General features: G+C 42.6%; 1 protein-coding gene across 2 annotated transcripts in view; it reads right to left on the reverse strand.

The window, feature by feature from the left end:
* The window catches only part of RCOR1 (REST corepressor 1), a 182,247-nt gene that overhangs the window by 94,369 nt on the left and 64,721 nt on the right, over positions 1 to 23,157 (reverse strand). For both annotated transcript variants that reach the window (XM_034418516.3, XM_034418517.3), the window contains exon 3: positions 14,599 to 14,682. In XM_034418516.3, the coding sequence (XP_034274407.2) occupies positions 14,599 to 14,682 (84 nt within the window). The remainder of the gene's footprint in view (positions 1 to 14,598; positions 14,683 to 23,157) is intronic.

A 23,157-nucleotide genomic window follows, 5' to 3' on the forward strand; every position in this document is an offset into this window, starting at 1 on the left:
TCATGGGATATTGTCTAAAATATTCCTAGGAAAGAAACCATATCCAGCAACCAAGTATAAAAGCTCTTCCTGTTTATGTCAGAAGGTTACACAAAACAGTATGCTCCAGATGTAAAGTTTTAAAAATTTGGTCACTGTAACCTAGACACCCAGAATTTGTTGAACCCACAAACACATCCCTTGATGCCGTGAGGCTTCCGTGATATTTTAGATTTTCAAAAATTATTTAATCTGAACACAGACGCTTGCATGCTCCACAGTAAAGTGCCATCTCTTGTATCATCTTTATTTCTAAGAATGCCTTTGGGTCCCAGATGGATCCAACGTTTTCTTAGGAAATAAAACAGACACCATGACTTTGTCTGAAAAAGCACTAGTTCAAAAAACCAAAAGGAAGCAGAGATAATAGCATCCTCTAGGAAAGGGAGTTAGTGTGTGTGACAAGCAACATTATGGTAAATGGCACTTTGAAACTGTTACATCCCCCCACCTTTTTGTAAAATGAAAAAGTATCTCCAGAAGCTTTATTCCAATCCACAAGGTAAAAGTTTGCAAGGTAGGAATTCTGGATTTGCAATGCCAGTGCATTTGCAGGACACTAATTTGCAAGAAGCTATCCCAGATCAAGCTCTGATAATTTAAACAGCAGGCAATCCCCAAAATTAAGATTGCTACAAGAACTTCCTTACTGAAACAGATATTATTTTTAAAGCCTTCATTTCAGCTAACTGCTAGATGCAGCTATGAAGGATACAAGCAAGGCATTATTGGCTTACTAACCTTGTTTCTCACCATAATGTGGTAAATCTGAGATCTACATTTATACATTACTAAACCTCTTGTTGTCACTACTATTAATTGAGCAAAATGGGACATCACAAGGCAACAATTTTTGAACCAGTCTACCTCAAATGGACTAATATACAGAATGTGTCCACTAGGACAGAATGGAATTTGAGAAAGAGTGAGACAAAATGCATGTCTTACATGATATAATATCTCTGTTGATGTTGGTGACATGGCCAAAGCCTATCCTCACTGTCAAGCACTCCTCTTCCCTGAAGAAACTGCAAATTTCTGCTTTATGGAGGGAAAGGTCAGGATGGGCAGTTTGCTATCTTTGCCTAATAAACTCTTTAATTTATATAGCAACAATGAACCTACTGCAAACGAGTTCAGGAAGAACACCACACAACACAACTGCCTCTTCCAAATAATATTTGGTGCCAAATAAGTCCTTCTGTGTTTATTTTGAAGGCAAATCCAACATTACATCAGAAATTTAATACCAGATCCCAACCAGCAAGCCAATTTATTCAAATTTATTCATGGATTGGGATGGAGGGAGAGATTTCTGACAGTCTCTGCCAGATTCTCACAAGGAAATTCAAAGGAAAGCTGGCAGGAAGTTGGAAGTCACTCCCTCTCCCACTGCTTTTTTGCCCACCCATGGTCATTCTGTTTCTCTGTTTAGATAAGGAAACATCTCTGAAACAATGACAGAACAGGACACGAGTTATCTAATAGAGCTTTATTGTCATTGTAGCCAGCACTTACTGGTATAAAACTATCTGCTATCATCTTCAATTATAAAACAAATTGCCATTAAATTATCTGAACTGGCAGCATATCCCAAGACAATTTCTTCTATATAAAGTCAGTGATCCCTTCAAATACATAGATGAATAAGATCAGATTGATTGATATTGATTGATAAGTGTTTATAAACCAGTAATGTATATGTTTTTCAGACTAAGGGCAACTTTTGGCCTTTGATTATAGCCTAGATCAGGGAGTGTAGGCAGGATGAATGTAATATGACATAATTTAAAATTAACTAAAATTTTAAGAATTAAGGGTAATTAATATAATCATATGCTTTATTTTCCATTCCATTAAACTAAAGATCATAATCTTTGGAGGGCCAATCCATAGAATTGGGAGAGGTACTGACTGTATGCATTTACAAATATTCCCCTTAGAGCAGGCTTTGTACACTACAAAAATATAATCTAGTTTTATTATTTATGATCTGTCTAAATTTATGCCATGTTAGAGACGTTTTGCTTCTGAGAAATATTATAGGAATGTACCATACATTTTTGGCTCAAGATTAGCTTCAGGCTGTGGGTATATTTGCACTCATGTTTAAACTTCCACTTTTCTCCCTCACTTCCTCCAAGTCCACTCTTTACACATAGTCCTCTACCTACAACTACAAAAGTTTGAGCCCAAACTTTTTATTGCAAAATAAGTCAGTTAAGTGAATTTTGCCCCATTTTATGATCTTGCTTGTCACTTTTGTTAATCTGCAGTTGCACTGTTGAATCACTGCAGTTGTTAAGTTAGTTGTTAAGTGAATCTGGCTTGACCACTGACTTTGCTTGTCAGAAGATTGTAAAAAGGTGATCACCTGAACCCAGGACATTGCAACCGTCGTAAGTATGAGTCAGTTGCCAAGTGTCTGAATTTTGATCTTGTGGCCATGGGGATGCTGCAATGGTCATAAGCGTAAAAAAATGATTATAAGTCACTTTTTTCAATGCTATTGTAACTTTGAATGGTCCTAAATGAACTGTTGCACATTAAGGACTACCTGTATGTGGCTTATTACACTGGCTATTTAATCAAATAATGTAAGCATATAAATAAATGACTAGAGTGGAATAGGCTTTCATCTGGGGAGTCATCAAAAGTCAAGATTATCTGTTTACACCCTACAAAAATTTTATAAAAATTGTGGCAATTCAAATAAAATAACAATTCAAAGAATCTCTTACTAAGGTTATTGTTTCAGTCAGGGTGGATTTGATTTAAATCAAGTTGATTTAAATCATAATTTTTAAAGAGCAACTGTCATCTCTGTCCCGCAGCGGCTCCTCCTCTGACCCACTGTTGACTCACCAACAGTCCCATTCATTTTAATGGGTCGGCTGGTGATGTGGCAGTGACACAACAAGATGAGGGACATGGCGGGCAGCAGATGTTAACAGATGCTGCCATGATGAATCTGAAATGACAGATACTCTTTAAATGTGAGGACTGATTCTTGCTGGCAGTTAGAATCTTTAATATTATTTGTAAAAAAAATGAAGGTTTCCTATTTAGCTTGCAGAGATTGGATTCATTGAATGAGTTTACCAAGAATGTAAATATTGCAGAATATACAGCCTCATGTTACATAACTAACATAACTATTTCATGCTGAATAAACTAAATTATTAATGTATCTTAAATAGAAAACTATCTTTAGATAGATTTTTACTCCAAAAGCATTTTATTAAAATAAATTTGATAAAAATAAAAATCTGGTTTAAATAAAAAAATCTGATTTAAATTAAAAAATCCGGTATTTTTTATTTATTTATTTTTAATTGGTTTTTTTTTTAAAAAAAAATCTATTTTTATCCACCCTGGTTTCAGTTAATCACATACTTCATACCTCTTTAAACTACTCATATGTTCCACTTCCATATTAGACTAAAAATAATCAAGTTGTTCATCCACACATTGCAGAACTGCGAATTATTGCAAAATATTATTAAATTAAAATAAAACAAGAATTTCTTCACTACTTATACCTATCCTTAATACTACTTTCTCTCCAATATGATACTTTGTTTAGATCAATATACCAGTATATTGCAGAATGAAAAAAAAAATCACTGAAGTATGGATCACATCTTTTTTAAAATTGTTCCCAAAAGTCAATAAAAATGAATTTTCCACTGATTTTAAATAGGCTATAAGGTACCATGATAAATGAACAAGGTTACCGGGGTAGATGAGTATATTCAGACCTTTCACTGATGGGTAGTTTTTCCATTGAAAACATTTTATAACTATTTATACTTGCTGGAATTGGGTTTGGTTCAGGGATGAAATGCTACTGGTACGGACCAGTTTGGCTGAACCAGTAGCGATGGTGGCGAGTGGTTTGGAGAACCGGTAGCGACGGCAGCACAAGGCTCTGCACACCCGCCCTGTCATCGTTACTGCCTGGTTTTAACCAGGAAGTAATCTGTTTTTTACCCTCTGTGCATGCCCAGAAGGGTTTGCGCATGCGCAGAGGGTCCGCGCATGCACTTCCAAACCGGTAGGGAAGGTAAGTAGATTTCACCCCTGGTTTGGTTGCTGGGATTGGGTTGCTGGAATTGGGTATGTCTAGCTTGATGAAAAGAAGGACCAGGGGTGACATGATAGCAGTGTTCTGATATCTCAAGGGCTACCACAAAGAAGAGGGAGTCAAGCTATTCTTCAAAGCACCTAAGGGCAGGACAAGAAGCAACAGGTGGAAATTAATCAAGGAGAGAAGCAACCTAGAACTAAGGAGAAATTTCCTGACAGTTAAAACAATTAATCAGTGGAACAACTTACCTCCAGAAGTTGTAAAGTTGTAAATATTTGCCCCCTCCAAAAAAAGGTTTTGAATTTTAACCTATCGCCAAAACCAAAATTGGCTTGGCTCTGATTGTTACTGGATGAAAGGCAATTTTAAAAAAAAAATCAGGACCATAAACTGGATTGGGAAGGTGGGGAAAAAATCCCATAAAGCTATTGCAAATCATTTCAGTAAGTCATGGAAGTTGAGCTGGACTCAAAAGAGAAGATACCAAGAGGTATCTTTGCTTGTCCCACTAACTGACCTGGAGTTTAAAGAGGCAAAAACATTTTTTCTTTACCAAGGACTTACCTACAGTATATAATTCTAAAAAATGTTGCACGTTTTGTCTTAAAGCAATAATATTTTAATCCATATTTTATACCTATATTATTTTTACAAGCATTTTCATGCACTTGTAATTTTTACAGTGATGTCACATTTTACTATATGATACAATGTAGATTTTGTTGATTAAATTGCAATTGGCTTAAGAAAATAAAAACTAATGGCTCCAATTAACATGTTAACACACACGTTTGACACTTCACAATAGGCCTTATCTTAAAATGTTTTATATAGAAGTCTTTATATTACTGTTTTTGCAAATCAAGTGCACTTATTAAAATCTATTGCAGAATTGATCCAGACGCACTTCTAGTTCATCTTTTATTAGATTTACATCCTGTCTTCTGCACAGGAACTCAAGGCAGTGTACGTAGTGTTGCATCCTTTTATTTTCCCTCACAACAATGATCCTGCAAAGTAGTTTCATTTGAGTCACTCAATGTGTTTCCATGACTGAGGAGGACTACAACCTGGCTCTTGCTGCTCCTAGCTTTCACTTAAACTTTGCAGGCCTGCAAAACACAACCTATTAGACCAATGGCAAGTTTCCCATCACTTTTAATGGTGGCAACTACTCCTAAACATAAAATATTATAGGTTGACATTTTTCTGACTAATATGGGCTTACAGACATCTTTAAAGCTTCCTGCAATAGTAGAAAATGAATAACTGGAAATAAGGTAACACAAAAACAGCGAAATACTGTTTACATGAAAACTATTTATAAAGTTAGCCCATCCTTTGACCCTGGAGCTGTTTCTAAGAGATTTGTTAGGAAATAAGGAGAGCTTTGAATATACTACTTCAAAAAGCAAACAGGGATATCTATCATTTCCTCAAAACAATGGGAATTGAACTATGAGCGCCTTAGGGCCTCAGCACTTCTTTCTGACAATTTATATACCAGTGACTTCAATCAGCTTTCTATTCCAACAATCCGAAAAAGGCTAAATTCAAGTTGAAATTCTCAACTTCAAGCATTTATTTAGCCAAACAACAGAAGCCTTCTTAATATGGCTTTGGGGTTAAAACAAAATAAGCAATGGTTTTCTGCTGCATAAATTTCCAGGCGGCTTTAGCTATGTTAAAACAACAAAGCAAAAACAACATAGTTTTGTAACATCTTATACCCATGGAACTCTGCCGTGAGAGAGAAGTATTATTACACACATCCCTGTCAGTGGGGAGGGAAAAAGGATAAAAAAAAAACTTCAAAGGGAAATGGAATTTATGAAGTGGACAGTGAATCATATCCTACAGATCTCAATGCAGTGGACTTTGGATATAAAAGACAGAATCAGAATTTCAGACAATATAATAGACTTTCTCCCAGAAATGATCTAAGACTGTTGTGGTACTAATTAGTCTAAACAATTTTATACATTTTACGTACTTTTTATATTATTATGCACATTTTATCTAGATTTTACACACTATGTACATTTAATCCATTGCTCAACATCCCATCCATCATTTATTCACTCACCTCTAGCAGACACTCCTTCCTCCTGGCTAAAGTCAAGAATTTACTGTATTAGCAAAACAACTGCTGGATTGTGAGATGCTCATTATTTTGATTGATATGCTGTCTAATGCATATAGTGTGATAAAAAAATGGTCCTTTTTTGACATGGCTTAAAGCTGGCTTATAACCATACCTGTTTGAAGGCTATTAACCACTGTTCCCTGTTCAGACATAATGAAAAGCTATGTTCAAGGACGACTTGTCAATTTGTTTTTACGAAAAGAAAGAGGCACGGATGGCACAAAGGTGCCTATTATTTGTACATATTCTGGTACATTAATTCGGAGTGTGGTTTTTCAAATACCTCAGGATGTGATAAAACCCCTGGTTCTTGAATTAGAGAAGACAAGAATTCTAATTAATTCTAATTAATTCATATTAATAAAATGTTCCTCTATTATGTAAATGATTTCCAATCTATTAATCTTCCAGTCTGCTGCGGAGGTGGGAAGAGCTCTGATCAGAGAAACACTCCCCTGCACTTCATAACAAAGTACCACTTCAAATGACATCAACAAGGATTTTAAAGACAATTGCTAGACAACCTTAGTATTCTAACATATACTAAACATTCATCAAGCTATTTCCTTTCAAAGCACCAACATCCTTCACTCTATCTCTGCATACTTGTTTCTCCTTGCAACCCATCCCTGCCTTTATCATGTTCATATTCCACTTCATATACCCTGTTTTTCCGAAAATAAGACATCCCCTGATAATAAGCCTAATCAGGCTTTTGAGTGCTTGTGCTAAAATAAGCCTCCCCTCAAAAATAAGCCCTCCCCGAAAATATTTAAATGCAGAAACCAGGTAAGATGGCAAGAGGAGCCCCATCTTGCTCCACATGCCCCAAAATAATAAGACCTCCCCAAAAATAAGGCGAAGCGCTTATTTCGGGGTTCAAAAAAATATAAGACAGGGTCTTATTTTTGGGAAAACACGGTATTGCTTTTTGTCCTTTAAATCTTATCCTTCTTTTTTCTGGGATTTCGTCAGCTGCACACAATCATAATGTACTTGGTCTTTGTCTTCTTCTTAATACAGTCACCTATTTAATATATTTGATTTGTGATTTGATTCTCATTCACTCTCTATGACCAAATCTCCACTTATCTCTTTTGTACTAATAATTCACTTTTGCATTTAATCCACATTCATTCATTCAGCATTTAAAATCATTCTTGACCTGACCTGTTTTTGCCTTACCACAAATTTAAGCACTCTATTCCTATTGCATTCAATTTATTTTTATATTTGCCCTGCCATAGCCAATGCTCGCCTCTATATAACAAAGTGAGGAGAAACACACTTTTATACACATTTTTGCTTCTCTTGTCAAACACTGAGACTTCACAAGATGGCTGCTGACTCTTTCATGTGTACCAATGTATGCCCCATTTATCCATTTCTTTTCTATCATGGTAGGTGACAAATTCAAGTAATAAACACAAGCATTCCTTGTGCAAAAGGGATGTATCTGTCATACAGCTTCAAGATGCATTCATTTATTGTTTGTTTGTTACATATCAACTTCCTAATACAATCCAAAAGTTCCTCAGGTGATTTTTTTTTTAAATCAATAAATAAGCCCTTCTAAAAGACAAAGTAGGAGATATAAATGTCAATTCATCCAAATTACAGCAACCTGCGCCTCAAAATGCCTGGCAAAATAAAATGCCATTTAAAGAACTACCAATTCTCCTTTGGCAGCCATAACAGAAAAGGGTCAAATCTTATACCACTTCACAGCTCCTTCTTCACAGTTCCTGAAGAAAATCCTATCCTTTTCTCATAGCGCTTTAATCTTGCAAGTCAATTAGGATGGGGTCCCCAACCCCCAGACGCATTGGGAACTGGGCTACACAAGCGAGCAAAGCTTCATCTGCACATGCATGGGATTTAAATAGTACATGAAACCACATAACCCCAGGTTCGTGGAAAACAATTTTCCTGTGGAACCAGTCCCGTGCCCAAAAGGTTGGGGGCTGCTGAATTAGGATATAGCAATAGCAATAGCACTTAGACTTATATACCACTTCACAGTGCTTTACAGCCCTCTCTAAGCAATTTAGAGTCAGCATATTGCCCCCAACAATTTGGATCCTCATTTTACCAACCTCGGAAGGATTGGTCAACCCTGAGTCTGGTGAGATTCAATCTGTCAAACTGCAGGCAGCTGGCAGGCAGCAGAAGTAGCTGCAGTACTGCATTCTAACCAGTGAACCACCATGGCTCGTATCAAAGAGCCTTGGTACTACAGGGGTTTAAGGCACCCTGTTATTAAGCTTATTAAGACCAGCTGCCTGCAATTACTGCAGGGTTCGAATCTCGCCAAGGCTCAAGGTTGACTCAGCCTTCCATCCTTTCTAAGGTAGGTGAAATGAGGACCCAGTTTGTGGGGGCAATAAGCTGACTTTGTATAAATATACAAAAGGATGAAGGCTATTGCTGAGCACATTGTAAGCCGCCCTGAGTCTTCGGAGAAGGGCGGCATATAAATCAAATTAAAAAAAAAAAAAAAAAGTAATTGAAATATGTGAGTAAGGATTAATATTATTTCAAACAAAGAGATAAAGAACCCTTTCCCAAATTAATTTCCAAAATGGCAGCTATCTTAGTTATTTGCAATCAAGAAATAAAATTTCAGCATCTCAAAAATTAAAATTATGATACTTGACAATCTCAGTAACAATCTCTTGATCCCACTTGATGAATGCCAAGAAACCAGTTTTTTATATAAAGGATTTCTGGCCATATTTCAGTTCCAGTATAGCTATAATACAATTTGCCCATCAAAACTTCTAAGAGATTCACACAGCTGCAACAGGAAATGAACAAAAAAACCCAACAAAGATTAATACACCCCCCCACCCCCCAAACCTAAAATTGACTAGACTTGCTCAGGTGCAAGACTAATTTCTGGCTTGCTGAAAGGCCAAGATTATTAAACTAAGATATGTCTTAAAGTGATAGGTGAATACAATCTTTTCACTTCCCTACTGCTGCACAATGGAGCAGTAGCGTTCTTATGATGGCCCTTCATCTGTATGGCCCCAATTCTGCTTCTATTCACTGAACTGTTTTTTTTTTTAAACTTTGGCTTCGTTACATTTAAGGCAGCATAAACAAGTTTGTTCTTGACTTAGCAAAGCTCACTATAACAAAATGTTTTTGAGAACATCAGCTGTACACTATTTTTGTGCTATCCTAATTAGCACATATACTAATTTACAGATGCAAATTTCACATGACCTCAAAAGACTCCTACAGTAGTATAAAAGGGAACAATTTTGAAAAATAGAAGTTCAGTCCTTCAACTGTTCACATTTTTGACAGAGCTGGGAGCCATGCCTAAAGTCCTCTGCAGAGCTGGCGTTTTATTGAATTTAGAGAGTCCAGTGAGCGTTATGCTTTATTGATTTATATCCCATCTTTCATACAGAAGTACAAAGTGAAATGCACAGTATTCTATTTTTCCCCATAACAACCACCCTATAAGGTGAGTTGGGCTGAGAAAGGATGTGCAACTGACCCAAAGTTATCCAGGGAGATTCTATGGCTGGCAGTTATAAGAGTTGGGCCTCCCTGAAGCTAGTCCAAACTTTAATTGCTGTGTCACAATACTGTCATACAGGTAGTCCTCGACTTACAACAGTTCATTTAACGACTGTTCAAAGTTACAATGACACTGAAAAAAGTGACATGACCATGTTTCAACTTTAAAACCTTTGTAGCATCCACATGATCATGTGATCAAAATTCAGATGCTTGGCAACATGTTCATACTTATGACTGTTACTCTGTCCCCAAGGTTATGTGATCACCTTTTGCAACCTTTTGACAAGCAAAATCAATGGTGAAGACAGATTCGCTTAAAAACTATGTTACTAGATTGTTGGGGGCAATAGGCTGACTCTATAAACCACTTAGAGAGGGCTGTAAAGCACTGTATAAAGTCTAAGTGCTATTGCTACTAACTTATCAAGTGCAATGATTCATTTAACAACTGTGGCAAGAAAGATCATAAAATGGGGCAAAATTCACTTAACAGAAATTTTGGCCTCAATTGTGGTAGTAAGTCGAGCACTACTTGTACTGTGTCAGGAACCTTTTGATAGTTGAAGGGTGCAGTTAATGGGGTAATAAGACCAGATGCCACCCATGGGAGGATCAAGATTTTCTGAATGGATCTTCCTTGGGGTGGGAGAAGTGTTTTCTTTTTCTTCCTTTTCTCCCCCCCCCCTTTTTTTTTAAATGATCATAAAGTAATTACAGGAGCTGTAATTCAGTTTTTGTGTTGTGCGTTCTCCACTTTACAGTAGCAGGAAGTTATAATTCTGATTTTCGGTGAGACAGTAACTCAGAAAATAAAAAAGGAGATTCAGGAACCACATGCACCCCTGAACTTATAAGCTGCCTGCCCTGATGTACAGGGCAGCTAATTTTCCTATAGTTGCATAGCAGTCAATAAATAAATAAATGATGAAGCATTCAGGAAGCATCAAAAATACCATAAATTGCTTTGCCAAAATATATACATAAGCAATATACAGCCATCATTTACCACCTTATCCTCTACGATGCTGTCCCTTGCTGTTTATCTCTGGTCAGTGGTTGAATGGCTTAGATACAGGGGATATAGTCATTGAACCTTTGTCATGGTCAGACCATTCTCTCCTCAGACTTGACTTCCTGACCGCTACGCCCACCGCATGGAGGCGGAACCGATTAGGTGGTTCCGCCCCAGGCACCTGATGGATCCTGATAGGTTCCAAATGGAGCTTGGGCCGTTTCCTGAGACTCTGGCTCGCGACTCGACGGAAGACCTGGTGGTCGCCTGGGATAGCCGCTGGTGCTTTAGATCGGGTCGTGCCTTTGCGGCCTCTGACCCGGCGCCGAATCTGCCCAGCTCCTTGGTTCTCCAAGGAGCTGAGGGGGATGAAGTGCCGGAAAAGACGCCTAGAGAGCAGTTGAAGGGCTAGTCGTTCCGAATCTGACCGTACACTAGTGAGGTCTTATATCAAGACCTACTTAGTGGCGATAAAAGCGGCGAAGTGTAACTACTTTACCGCTCTTATCGCGTCGGCAGATAATCGCCCAGCTGCCTTGTTTAGAGTGACCCGCTCCCTTCTCCATCTGGGAGCGCGGGAAGACCCCTTGCAAGGACGTGCTGAGGATTTTGCGCATTATCTGCACGATAAAGTCACTCAAATTTGGGAAGGTCTGGACTTCGACTGGGTGGATTCAGGTGGGTTGTCCGAGGTGTGTCTTGAGAATGTTATCCCCGTGTCCCTGTGACCCCCAAGGACGTGGATAGGATGCTGGGGAGGCTGAACGCAACCACATGTTTATTGGACCTGTGTCCCTCCTGGTTGGTGCTGGCTACCCGGGAGGTTACACGAGGCTGGCTCCAGAGGATTATAAATGCTTCCTTGAGTGAGGGTTTCTTGCCTCCTGCCTTGAAAGAGGCGGTGGTGAGGCCCCTCCTCAAGAAGCCCTCTCTGGACCCAGCTGTTTCGGCAAGCTATCGTCCTGTTTCCAACCTTCGCTTTCTGGCAAAGGTTGTTGAGAGTGTGGTGGTGCGACAGCTCCCTCAGTACCTGGATGAAACCGTCTATCTAGATCCGTTTCAGTCCGGCTTCAGGCCTGGGTACAGCATGGAAAAGGCATTGGTCGGCTTGGTTGATGATCTCTGGAGGGCTCGGGACAGGGGTTGCTCCTCTGTTCCGGTCCTATTAGATCTCTCAGCGGCTTTTGATACCATCGACCATGGTATCATGCTGCGCCGGTTGGAGGGGTTGGGAGTGGGAGGCACCGTTTTACAGTGGTTCTCCTCCTATCTCTCCGACCGGTCGCAGTCCGTGTTGGCTGGGGGGCAGAGGTCGACCTCAAGGCATCTGGTTTGTGGGGTGGCGCGAGGGTCGGTCCTCTCGCCTCTCCTGTTCAACTTTTATGTGAAGCCGCTGGGTGAGATCATCCATGGTTTCGGGGTGCAGTGCCATCTGTACGCTGATGACACTCAGCTGTACATCTCCACCCCAGACCACCCCAACGATGCCCTTGAAGTGATATCCCGGTGCCTGGAGGCTGTGCGGGTCTGGATGGGGAGGAACAGGCTCCGACTCAATCCCTCCAAGACTGAGTGGCTGTGGTTGCCGGCGTCCCGATATAGCCAGCTGGTGCCATCGCTGGCTATTGGGGGCGAGACATTGGCCCCCACGGAGAGGGCGCGTAACTTGGGTGTCCTCCTGGACGCATGGCTGTCTTTAGAAGAGCATATGACGGCCGTGGCCAGGGGGGCTTTCTATCAGGTTCGCCTGATACGCCAGTTGCGTCCCTTTCTGGATCGGGACTCCTTATTCATGGTCACTCATGCCCTCGTCACTTCCCGCTTAGACTACTGCAATGCTCTCTACATGGGGCTCCCCTTGAGGAGCACCCGGAGGCTCCAGCTGGTGCAGAATGCAGCCGCGCAGGTACTTATGGGGGCGACATGGCGCTCCCGTGTAACACCTCTCCTGCGTGAGCTGCATTGGCTTCCGGTGGTCTTCCGTGTGCGCTTCAAGGTACTGGTTCTCATCTTCAAAGCGCTCCATGGCTTAGGGCCCGGTTATTTACGACACCACCTTCTGCCACCGATAACCTCCCACCGGCCAATACGCTCCCACAGAGAGGGTCTCCTCAGGGTGCCATCAGGCAATGTCGACTGGCGACCCCCCAGGGAAGAGCCTTCTCTGTGGGGGCACCCACCTCTGGAATGAGCTACCCCCAGGGATATGACTGATCCCAGACCTCCAAACCTTTCGCCGGGCTCTGAAAACGTTTTTATTTCAGCAAGCCGGGCTGGCTTAGAATTTTTATTGGTGAATCTTATGGGTAAGGGGTTTTAAATTGGAGAAAGCCATTGGATTTAATTTTGTTTTAAATGCATTTTAATGTTTGTATTGGATGTTTCTTAATCTTGGCTGTTCACGCCCCGAGTCCTTCGGGAGAGGGGGCGGTATAAAAATTTAATTAATAAATAAATAAATAAATAAAATAAAAAACTAGGTATATATAGTCCTTGACTTACAATCATAACAGATTCCATTACAGTCATACCTCGAGGACTACAGTATCTTTATGTGGAAAGCAAAAGTACTTTACTTTCAGGTGCTTTGCAGCTCACTTCCATCTAGCTGAGATATTTCAGGTGCTTTCCTATAGTATATCTAGTTGCCAGAACAAATTTCTATGAATGTGCCTTATCTACTAATGCAACTGAATCTGCAGAATCTTATTCTGGCTACTGGAAATGCTGTGAGAGAATTCTGAAGCAATAGAAAGTGAAACAATGCAGATGGAAGAGTGCAACTGCTCTGAAATGGTCCTTTGCTCAAAGCTCTGAAGCCAAATCCCTCTAAACCTATAAACAGCTCTAGAAAATGTCCCTTTCCTGTGCTGAGAAAGAAGGCTTAAAACCAGCAGAAGGTATTGCCATTAATTTCCAATTCTGCAGCCTGGGAAACCTGTAGTTTATTTCCATCCAGCTTCAATGATTTTAAAAGACTGCCCATAATTTTGGGCAATTTTGGTACTAAAGTGTTACTTAAAGTTAGCTTATGTAGACAAACATTTTTACAGACAAACATGGTTTTCTTTGAGGTAAAATTAATTATGCCTTATTTTTCCCAAACAAAAAAGCAGAATTAATCAATTTTAGAAAAGAATATTAAGTAGTCTTCCAGTCATACTGTAGTTTGACATTCAGGCATTTTTGCAATGGTTAACCATAGCTTTCAAGTACATACAAAACACAGGGATTATAGTTAAATCCTTCATGATTGCCTTTTTTCCCTCATACAGGAGCTGCATCAGTAGCACAATTTATTACGCAAAGATACGATTCCTAAACCGGATCAGGAATTGCAATACTAATTTCTACATTCTGGATTGCTTTTGTGGTCCTTCCCATCACTTCATTTATGCCAGGCAATTCTTGTTTCAAAATTCTAGTGTGCAATGATAAAGATAAAAGGTCAATATTAAATGAAGACACAAGTAGCAAATAACCTATTTTTAACATATATAAAATGTCTATGGTATATCCTTGTTTCTTCTACAGTTAATTCAGATTTGGATTGTGACAAGTAATCCTCTTTCCAATCATTTTTATGACATATGTGATGAATAAAAAAAAGTTAAGAGAGAAATCCTATTTAGAAATAAACATCACTGTGTCACAGGGTACATATGAACACTCAAATACATTTGGAGGCATTTAGTTCTACTCTTTAACCATTTATATAATAAAGAGCACTGTGGAAAAAAAAGTAAGTAAAACAGAAACAAAGCAGTAACTTACATTTTGCTTCTGAAATATTCTGATTGGGTGACCAAACCAGCATACCGAGATTCTCTCTCTCCTGAGATCGCTTGGTAAGTTTAGCTGACAAGAAAATAGATATAAAATGTGTTAAAAGAAAACCTCCCCATGTTAATGCTCATCCCTTCAAAACACATAACAAAAGAAACAGGAATATTCCTGTAGAAAAGAAGAAATAGGATTTCTATTTTGGGAATAGCGTTTTGCAAAAATGTACCATCTTTGCAAGATTTTAGACCAATCTTTCCATTCACACAAATAACCAAAATGTGTCCTGGAGGAACAACTGAAGATGATAAAACGGGGAAATGTTTTGTTTTGTTTTTAAGTTTGTGCATTTTTCTTTTCTGCATTGTATGGGGATATCCATACAATGTTAAATTGCAGGTATGCAGCAAAGGCTGCTATTTTATTCGTCCTGCACTGCTGGCCAAGGGGAAAACAGAAAGCCAGCAAAGACAATGCTGCCTGCATTGTGTCAGCACAAACAGCCGGGTCAGTTATTAATACTGGCGGCGCCAGCCATTACAAATATATAGATATTCAGGAAATTGCCTTACACTAAGTCAATCTCCTGGTCTACCTAACAGAATATTTTGAACTACATTTTTGTTAAATGCTTCCTTTTTTAAGCACCTATAACTCTTCTCCTTGTTGTTTGGGGGCAGAATATGATGAAATGTACAGATACTGTGCAAATATCTATACGAAGGGAACAGATAGTTCTGCCTCTTCCTGAATGTGGAGGAACAAACAGTGGAGAACATAAGCATACCATATTCACTAACTGATCTGTTTGGTTAAATAAATAAATAGTTAACTGAATCACATCATAGGGAGCACAGCTAATACACTGTATTACCATGGAGCTGCTTGAGCTGTAACCGAAGGGCTGGGCAGTGCTTTGGATTCAATCCCCAAAAAGTGCTTTGGAGCACATGAGAGTACAAATTAGGCCCTCTCCCAGCACCTTAAAGCAGTTTCATTTTTTCCCTAAGACCGCAAGAAGCCCTATGCAACCCCAAGTGGGAGGGGCTGCTTTAAAGTATTGCAAACTAGAACTGTGTTCATCCTCCTGTAAGTTTTGAAACATCAACAAGTAATCCTCAATTTACAATAGAAATTGGAACCAGAATTTCCATTACTAAGCAATTGGTGGTAAAGCATGAATCACTTTACTTAGCAAAGGCAATCCCTGCAGTCCCAATGACCATCATTAATTGAATCGGATAGCTGTTAGGCAACACAATTTCATTCTGACTTCCCACAACTGAAGTTAACAGGAAAGCCAGCAGAAACTTGCAAATCCCAGGCCCACAGATACTACCAGGTGTGGGGTTGCTACCAGGTGTGGGGAGCGAGTAATAGGTTGGGTGGAGGTGAAGGAAGGATCGAAGAAAGTAAGCAAGAAGAGACAAGGCACAATATGAGTCCAGTTTTTTGCTAAATTCAGTGCAAACCTTTTGAAGAAATGCATATTCTGAGGTCTGGACCCTAATTTATTACAGTGTTTCCCCAAAAATAAGACATGTCCGGATAATAAGCCCAATCAGGCTTTTCAGCACATGCAATAATATAAGCCACTCCTGCAAAATAAGCCCCCCCACCAACTACTTACATGCATGCACAGCCGGTCCCGCCATTTCCTCTGGTTCCTTGCCACGCAATCAAAATGAGTTGAGGCAGCGAGGCCGGAGGGGAGGAAAGGGGAGATATGCCCTCCCTTCCCGGCTCTTCACGCCAGCCGAGCGGCCCAAAACGTCCCACCCCACCCCAATGGCAACAGCAGCATGGCTGCTTCCCTTCCCCGCTGTCTCTTTATCGAGAGAGGTGGCAGGTGGGGCGGGGAAGAAGCAAGACGCGTTTCAAGCTTCATCGTTTTCCTCACCGTTGTGTCCAGGGAAACACGCTGTAAAAGAAAATGGGCATTAGACTTACCTTGAACGCCTGTTTTCATTGAAAGGATGTGGCATCGTCCAGACATGGGTTGCTTCAGTCAGATCTGCTGTTGGCTGAGTCATATTTTTTGACCACGCCCCTTGCTCCTCCCTTTCAGGCTCAGTTTCGGCAAATAAAGGCCACAAGAAAAATCTCCAACAGGAACCAACACCGTTAGAGATAGGAACCGGTCTAATACAGCAACTGGAAAACAAACTCCTTGAACATTAGAAAAAAGGACCGGGTACAGGCCCTGAGACAGAGGGAGGGGCTGGACAATGCCACATCCTTTCAATGAAAACAGGCATTCAAGGTAAGTCTAATGCCCATTTTCCATTGATGGTTGTGGCATCGTCCAGACATGGGACATACCAAAGTTTTGGCAGTCCTAAGGGTGGGATGCCGAAGGGCCTGGAGAAGCCCCGGTCTGATGCACCTGTTGCAATACCCTCATGCCAAATGATGCTTCAGCTGAAGCGAAAACATCTAAATTATAATGGTGAATAAATGGTGAGGGAGTAGACCAGGTGGCCGCCCTGCAGACCTCCTCAAGGGAGGCCTGAGTTGCCCAGGCCGCTGAGGTAGCAGCACTCAGCGTGGAGTGAGCAATAATGCGCCTGGGAACAGGAATCGCCTGGGCTTGATATGCCAAGGAGATGCAAGCTCTGATCCAGCGACCAATTGTCACGGAGGAGACCTTATACCCTAAAGAATTTGGTAAAAATGAAACAAATAAGGCCTCAGATTTTCTGAAAGGGGAAGTTCTCTTAATGTAAATTTTGAGAGCCCTCCACACATCTAAGGAGTGCCACCTCCGCTCCAAGTCATGAGAAGGCCTTGGACAAAAATTAGGGAGAACAACCTCCTGAGTCCTGTGAAAGAGGGAATTTACTTCAGGGATAAAGGAGGGATCCAGACGCAAGACAACAGTGACAGGTCTGAAAACACAGAGATCTTCTCGAATAGAAAGGGCTGCCAGCTCAGATATGCGGCGAGCTGACGTTATGGCCAAGCGAGGAAATGAAGGTGGACAGTGCGGAGAGGCTCAAAGGAAAACCAGTTAATGCCTTAAGCACTTTGGACAAATCCCAAGTGGGGTATCTATGAATTGAAAAGGACCGTAAAAGACTGACTCCTCTTAGAAATTTTTTGATAACTGGGTGATGAGTAAGTGGCTCCCCGGTGGCACCGGACAAGGGCGTAGATATGGTCGCCACATGCCTCCGAAGGGTGCTATGGGCCAGACCACGGTCCAAGCCATCCTGCAGGAATTCAAGTATCTGAGGAGCGGAGGCTGAAAGTGGGTTGATCTGGCGGGACTTACACTACCTATAAAAAAACTAGCCAGGTGGCATTGTAAAGCCTAACTGTGGACCTGCGTCTGCAGGCTTGCATGGTGTGGATAACCCTATCTAAATACTTGTCCCATTTTAGGAGGACCCTTTCAAGTGCCAGGCAGTCAGTTGGAGCCACTAAGGTTCCGGATGAATCAGGGCCCCCTGGCGCAGAATGACCTGATCTGATGGAATCTCCCAAGGTTGTGATATGGAGAGACTGACCAGGTCCGCAAACCATGGGCGACGTGGCCAGTGTGGAGCCACGAGGATAATTTCCACCCTGTTGGTGATGACCTTCCGAAGCAGAGCCTGGATTAGGGTAATGGACGAAAGGCATAGTGAAGTCCGGGTGGCCATTTGAGTCGGAGAGCATTGACCCCTTCCGCCCCCAGTGTCAGGAACCTTGAGAAGAATCGAGGAAGCTGAGTATTCAGGTTCATTGCAAAGCGGTCTATGGTCGGAATCCCAAACCTGTTGCATATCTTTTGGAATATGTCTGGATGGATCTGCCACTCGGCGTTGTCCACCTGGATCCTGCTGAGGAAATCCACCTGGGTGTTCTCCGTCCCCACTATGTGGTCCACTCGAATGGAGAGGAGATATTGCTTGGTCCACTTGCCAAGTCGAAAGGATTCCTCCATGAGTCGCCTTGAACGAGTTCCCCCTTGACGATTGACATGTGCTTTTGCAGCAATGTTGTCAGTCAATATCAGGACATGGCGGTTTTGTACAGTCTGTTGAAAATGTCTGAGGGCTAGGCGAATGGCCTTCAACTCTAGCCAATTGATAGGGTTGGTTAGATCTGTTGCACACCAACATCTTTGCACTACCTGCGAATCAAGATGGGTTCCCCAGCCGGACAGGCTGGCGTCTGTAGTAAGGACAAGTCTGTCTTGATCCGTGAAGAGACATCCCTTGTCTAGAGAAGGCGATGTCCACCAATGTAGTGCTCGCCCGACTTAGAGGGGAACCCTGACTGTGGTCATGGTGTGAGCCTGATGCTTTCGCTGGAAGGGAAGCAGGAACCACTGTATGTGTTGAGTGTGAAGGTGTGCCCAGGGAACGATCTGAACACAGGAGACCATCTTGCCTAGGAGTTTGGACAAGGTGGCCAAGGGAACTGACGGGTTTCTGTGAATTTGTGTCACCAGGTCCCGTATGTCAGACCACCGTTCCAAGGATAGACAGACTGCTCCCTTACTCTCTGGAACTAACTGGCTTTTCTTGTAGTTGACCAGGAACCCGTGGTCGTTCAAGGTTCGAATTGTGAGGTCCAGATTGTGTAAGGCTTGGTCGTAAGAATGAGCCTGAATTAGAATGTTGTCCAGATAAGCCTGCAGTCTGACCAGTTTCAGCCTTAGGTGGGCTGCTACGACCGCCAGGGCCTTTGTGAAGACCTTTGGGGCCGAGGCCAGCCCGAAGGGAAGAGCTCTGTACTGCAGATGTTTTCCTGTGTAGCTGAAACACAGATATTTCCGATGCTTTGCCAGAATGGGAATGTGAAGGTAAGCCTCCATGAGATCTATAGAAACTAGAAAATCATTGGGACGAATCTCCTGAAGAATAGAGGTTAATGAACACATTTTGAATCTGCGATAAACTATGTATGAGTTGAGGGACTTTAAATCTAGAATCGCTCTCCACCCCTCCGAACGCTTCGGAACCACGAAAAGGATGGAGTAATAGCCCTGTTTCCACTGACTGTGGGGAACCTCCTCTATGGCGTGAATTTGCAGGTGGTGTTGAACAGCTTGGTCCATCAGTTATCGTCTGGACTTGCTGTTTGAAGGTGGGCATTGGATGAAGCAGTTCGGAGGTATGGAGAGGAATTCTAGGGGAAGACCAAATTTTACTATCGAGAGGACCCAGAGATCTGGGGTTGAGCTTTCCCACCTGTCCGTGAAGAAGGCCAAGCGTCCTCCAGTGGGCGGATTGGGCGGTAAGTCATTTATGATCGCAGGATTGGCAGTAGCCAGAGCCACGAAAAGACCGCTTAGACTGCGGGAATTGCTTGTTCCTGTCTTGAAAGGATTGACGGTCCGAAGACCGGTTTGGTCCCTGAAGATACACCTGATGGGAGGGGCTTTCCTGGGAATAGGTGCGAAAGGACGCCCTCCTGTAATAGGGAGAGGACCTTCTGTCAGAACGTTTAGATGTTGAAGGTAGAACTTTTCGCTTGTCACGTGTCTCAATAAGAAGAGGATCAAGTGACTCACCAAACAATTTCTCTGCTGAATATGGAGCTGCAGCCAAACACCATTTAACCTTAAGATCTGCTGGCCACTGGCAAAGCCAGAGCAGCCTGCGAGCTGACACTGTAGAGGCTAGCACCCTAGACGCATATTTGGCCAAATTTAGAGTAGCATCAGCTGAAAATTGAGTGGCAGCTATGATTTTATTAATATCCTGATGGAGGCGAATCTCACTAGAAGGTACTCTGGCCTGTAATTGTTGGATCCAGAGAATGATGGTTCAATTAAAAAATGAGGCCGAGGAAGCCGTCTGAATTGCCCATGCTGCAGCCTGATGGTTCTTTTTAAAAAGAAATTTCAATTTTTTTATACTCCGGTCAGAGACCTTCAGATGTATCCCCTGCCACATAGGAAGAGGAGGAAGAAGAGCGAGCTGCTACAGGACTGTCTGCTGGGGGAACCTTTAATAATTGGGCAAACTTGGATGCTACAGCATAATATTTTCTATCTGAACCATGTGCGGAAGACAGGGCTGCAGGACTAGACCATTGCTTTTTAACCACGTCTATGAACAATTGTGGGGTTGGAATAAAACATTGTTCAGGAGGAGGCTCAGAAAAAAGGCCCTGTGTTTGACTCTGTTGAGCTTCCTGCGCTTCCTTGAGGTAATCATCCTCTTTTAATGCAGCAGTAATTCGTGCCTTATGCAATAAGGACTTGAATCTATTTGGGGGAAATAAACCTGTAAAAGCAGGTGTGTCTTGAATCACCCCCCCCCCATCATCTGATAAGTCAGAGTGGCGTTCTTCTTCAAAGGCAAATGCTTCACTTACCCTGGAAGCTGCAGGAGAATGAGATCCAGTAAGGCTAACTGAAGGAGAGCCTCTGATTTGGGCGGAACGTTCTGAAATTATTGTGATGACCCTGAAAGTGTGATGACCCTGAAAGGCAGCTGTCATGCAAGAGGCAATGGCCTGATCAATTAAGATTTTTAATCCTTCTGGCAGATTTTTAAAAGGGTCGTCTGGAGTTTTTTCTGGTAAGGTGAATTCCCCTGCAGAAGCTCTCCTGCCACATTTCTGCCAGATTCAGGGGTTGCAGGAGTAATCAATTGGCATGCAAAGAGATTTTGAATTGTGCCTTGTTCTTCTTGAAGAAGAAACCCTCCCTCCCCTTCCAATGACCAGGCCTGGTTAACTGCAGGAACAGGGAGGGAGGGAGTAGGGGGAAGAGTAGAAACCTCTTTTTCAGGCACATTTGCAGCAGTCTTAGTAATCTGCTTCTCTAAGGTTTTATGCCTCCTTTCCAGATCCTCCTCCTCTGCTTTAGAAAGGTGCTTGCAAGTGTCTTTCTTTCCAGAAAGCTCCCTCCTCTTGAGACATGGTAACTCTCTCCTCTTGAAAAGAGCGATCCGCCATCTTGTTTTATACTCACTGCAACCAAGATGTTGACTGGAGAAGAATTAGTTTCACTTTCGCCACATGGAGGAAGAAAAAATGGCGGCAGCTATGTCGGAGCAGGCCAATGGCTGCCAGCACACACGTGAGCAGGATAAACTCTGCTTCAGAGGTGACTGTCCAGGTAGCACCTAGAAACAGTCCCTATCCAGCGCCTCCAAAGCCATGATTCGAGGAACCGATGGCTGGAATATGCCACAGGGAGAGAGCAAGGAATAACCTTGCTACTCTTCAATAGAAGAAAACTTCGTTGGTGGTATGAGAAATAGAGGTAATTGCATCCAAACCTCTCTCCCAGGCTCGTTGGTGGCAAAGCGGCAAAAAAGGTGCTTTTAAATTGCCACGGCGCTTCAAAGGGCTGCCCTACAGCTGATCGTTGGTGTTCTGAGGTTGCTGAGGGCGGCAGCGGCCAAAATAAGCAATCCTGGAGCTGCTGCCAGGAATTGCTATTTAAGTTGGTGGTAAAGTGTTCCAAGCCCTGTGTGCTGCTTTGTTGGTGATATAGGACTCCAATCCCACCAAAAACACAAAAATGGCAGATCGAAGGGAACCACCCAAAATGGCGGCTGCCAGGAGTGAAGAAGAAACCTGGTAGACCAGGACGCTCCAAAAAAGAGCTGGGTAGACTCTACCGGTCTACCCAGGCCGACTGAGTCGAAACTGAGCCTGAAAGGGAGGAGCAAGGGGTGTGGTCAAAAAACTATGACTCAGCCAACAGCAGATCCAACTGAAGCAACCCATGTCTGGATGACACCACAGCCATCAATGGAAAACCTTGTGAGTTCAAGAAGTTTGATTAAACTCGCGAGAAGATTTTCTTTTATAGTTTGTTTCCCTGGACACAACAGAGAGGAAAGCGACAGAGCTTGAAAGGTAAGAACAGTGTCCCGCTTCTCACACGCCCCAACTGCCACCCCCAAATTGCATCCATAAAAGGGACCGGTGGCTAAGCAAGGGGCAGGCGCCCTGCCATGCCCGGTGAGGGGGGCAAAAGAGACGGCAAGGGGAGCCACCTCTCACTCCACATGTCTTGCTTCTCCCCCGCCCCACCTGCCACCCCTCTTGATAAAGAGATAGCAGGGAAGGGAAGCAGCCAGGCTGTTGTTGCCATTGGGATGGGATGGGATGTGTTGGGCCGCAAGACGCGCGTCTTACCTTTCAAGCTCCGTCACTTTCCTCGCCATTATGTCCAGGGAAACATGCTGTAAAAGAAAACCTCGCAAGTTCAAGAAGTTTGATTGAAGTCGCGAGAAGGTTTTCTTTTATAGAGTGTTTCCCTGGACACAACGGCGAGGAACATGACGGAACTGGAAAGGTAAGACACCCGTCCTGCTTCTGACCCATCCTACCTGCCACCCCCAAATTGCATCCCTAAAGGAGGCAGGTGGCTAAGTGAGGGGCAGGACCCTGTCATGCCCAGCGAGGGAGAAGAGACGGCAAGGGGAAGGGAAGTAGTTGTTGCCATTGGGGTGGGGTGGGACGTGTTGGGCTGCTCAGCCGGCGCGAAGAACAGGAAGGGGAGGCGACGGCAGCGATGGGACATCCAGTCCCATGCTCACCACCTCCTGCACTCCCAAAATAAGACCCCACGATAATAAGGCCAAGCCCTTATTT

Source organism: Pantherophis guttatus, chromosome 1, assembly GCF_059756535.1.
Source record: "Pantherophis guttatus breed Tessera chromosome 1, ASM5975653v1, whole genome shotgun sequence".
Classification (NCBI taxonomy): domain Eukaryota; kingdom Metazoa; phylum Chordata; class Lepidosauria; order Squamata; family Colubridae; genus Pantherophis; species Pantherophis guttatus.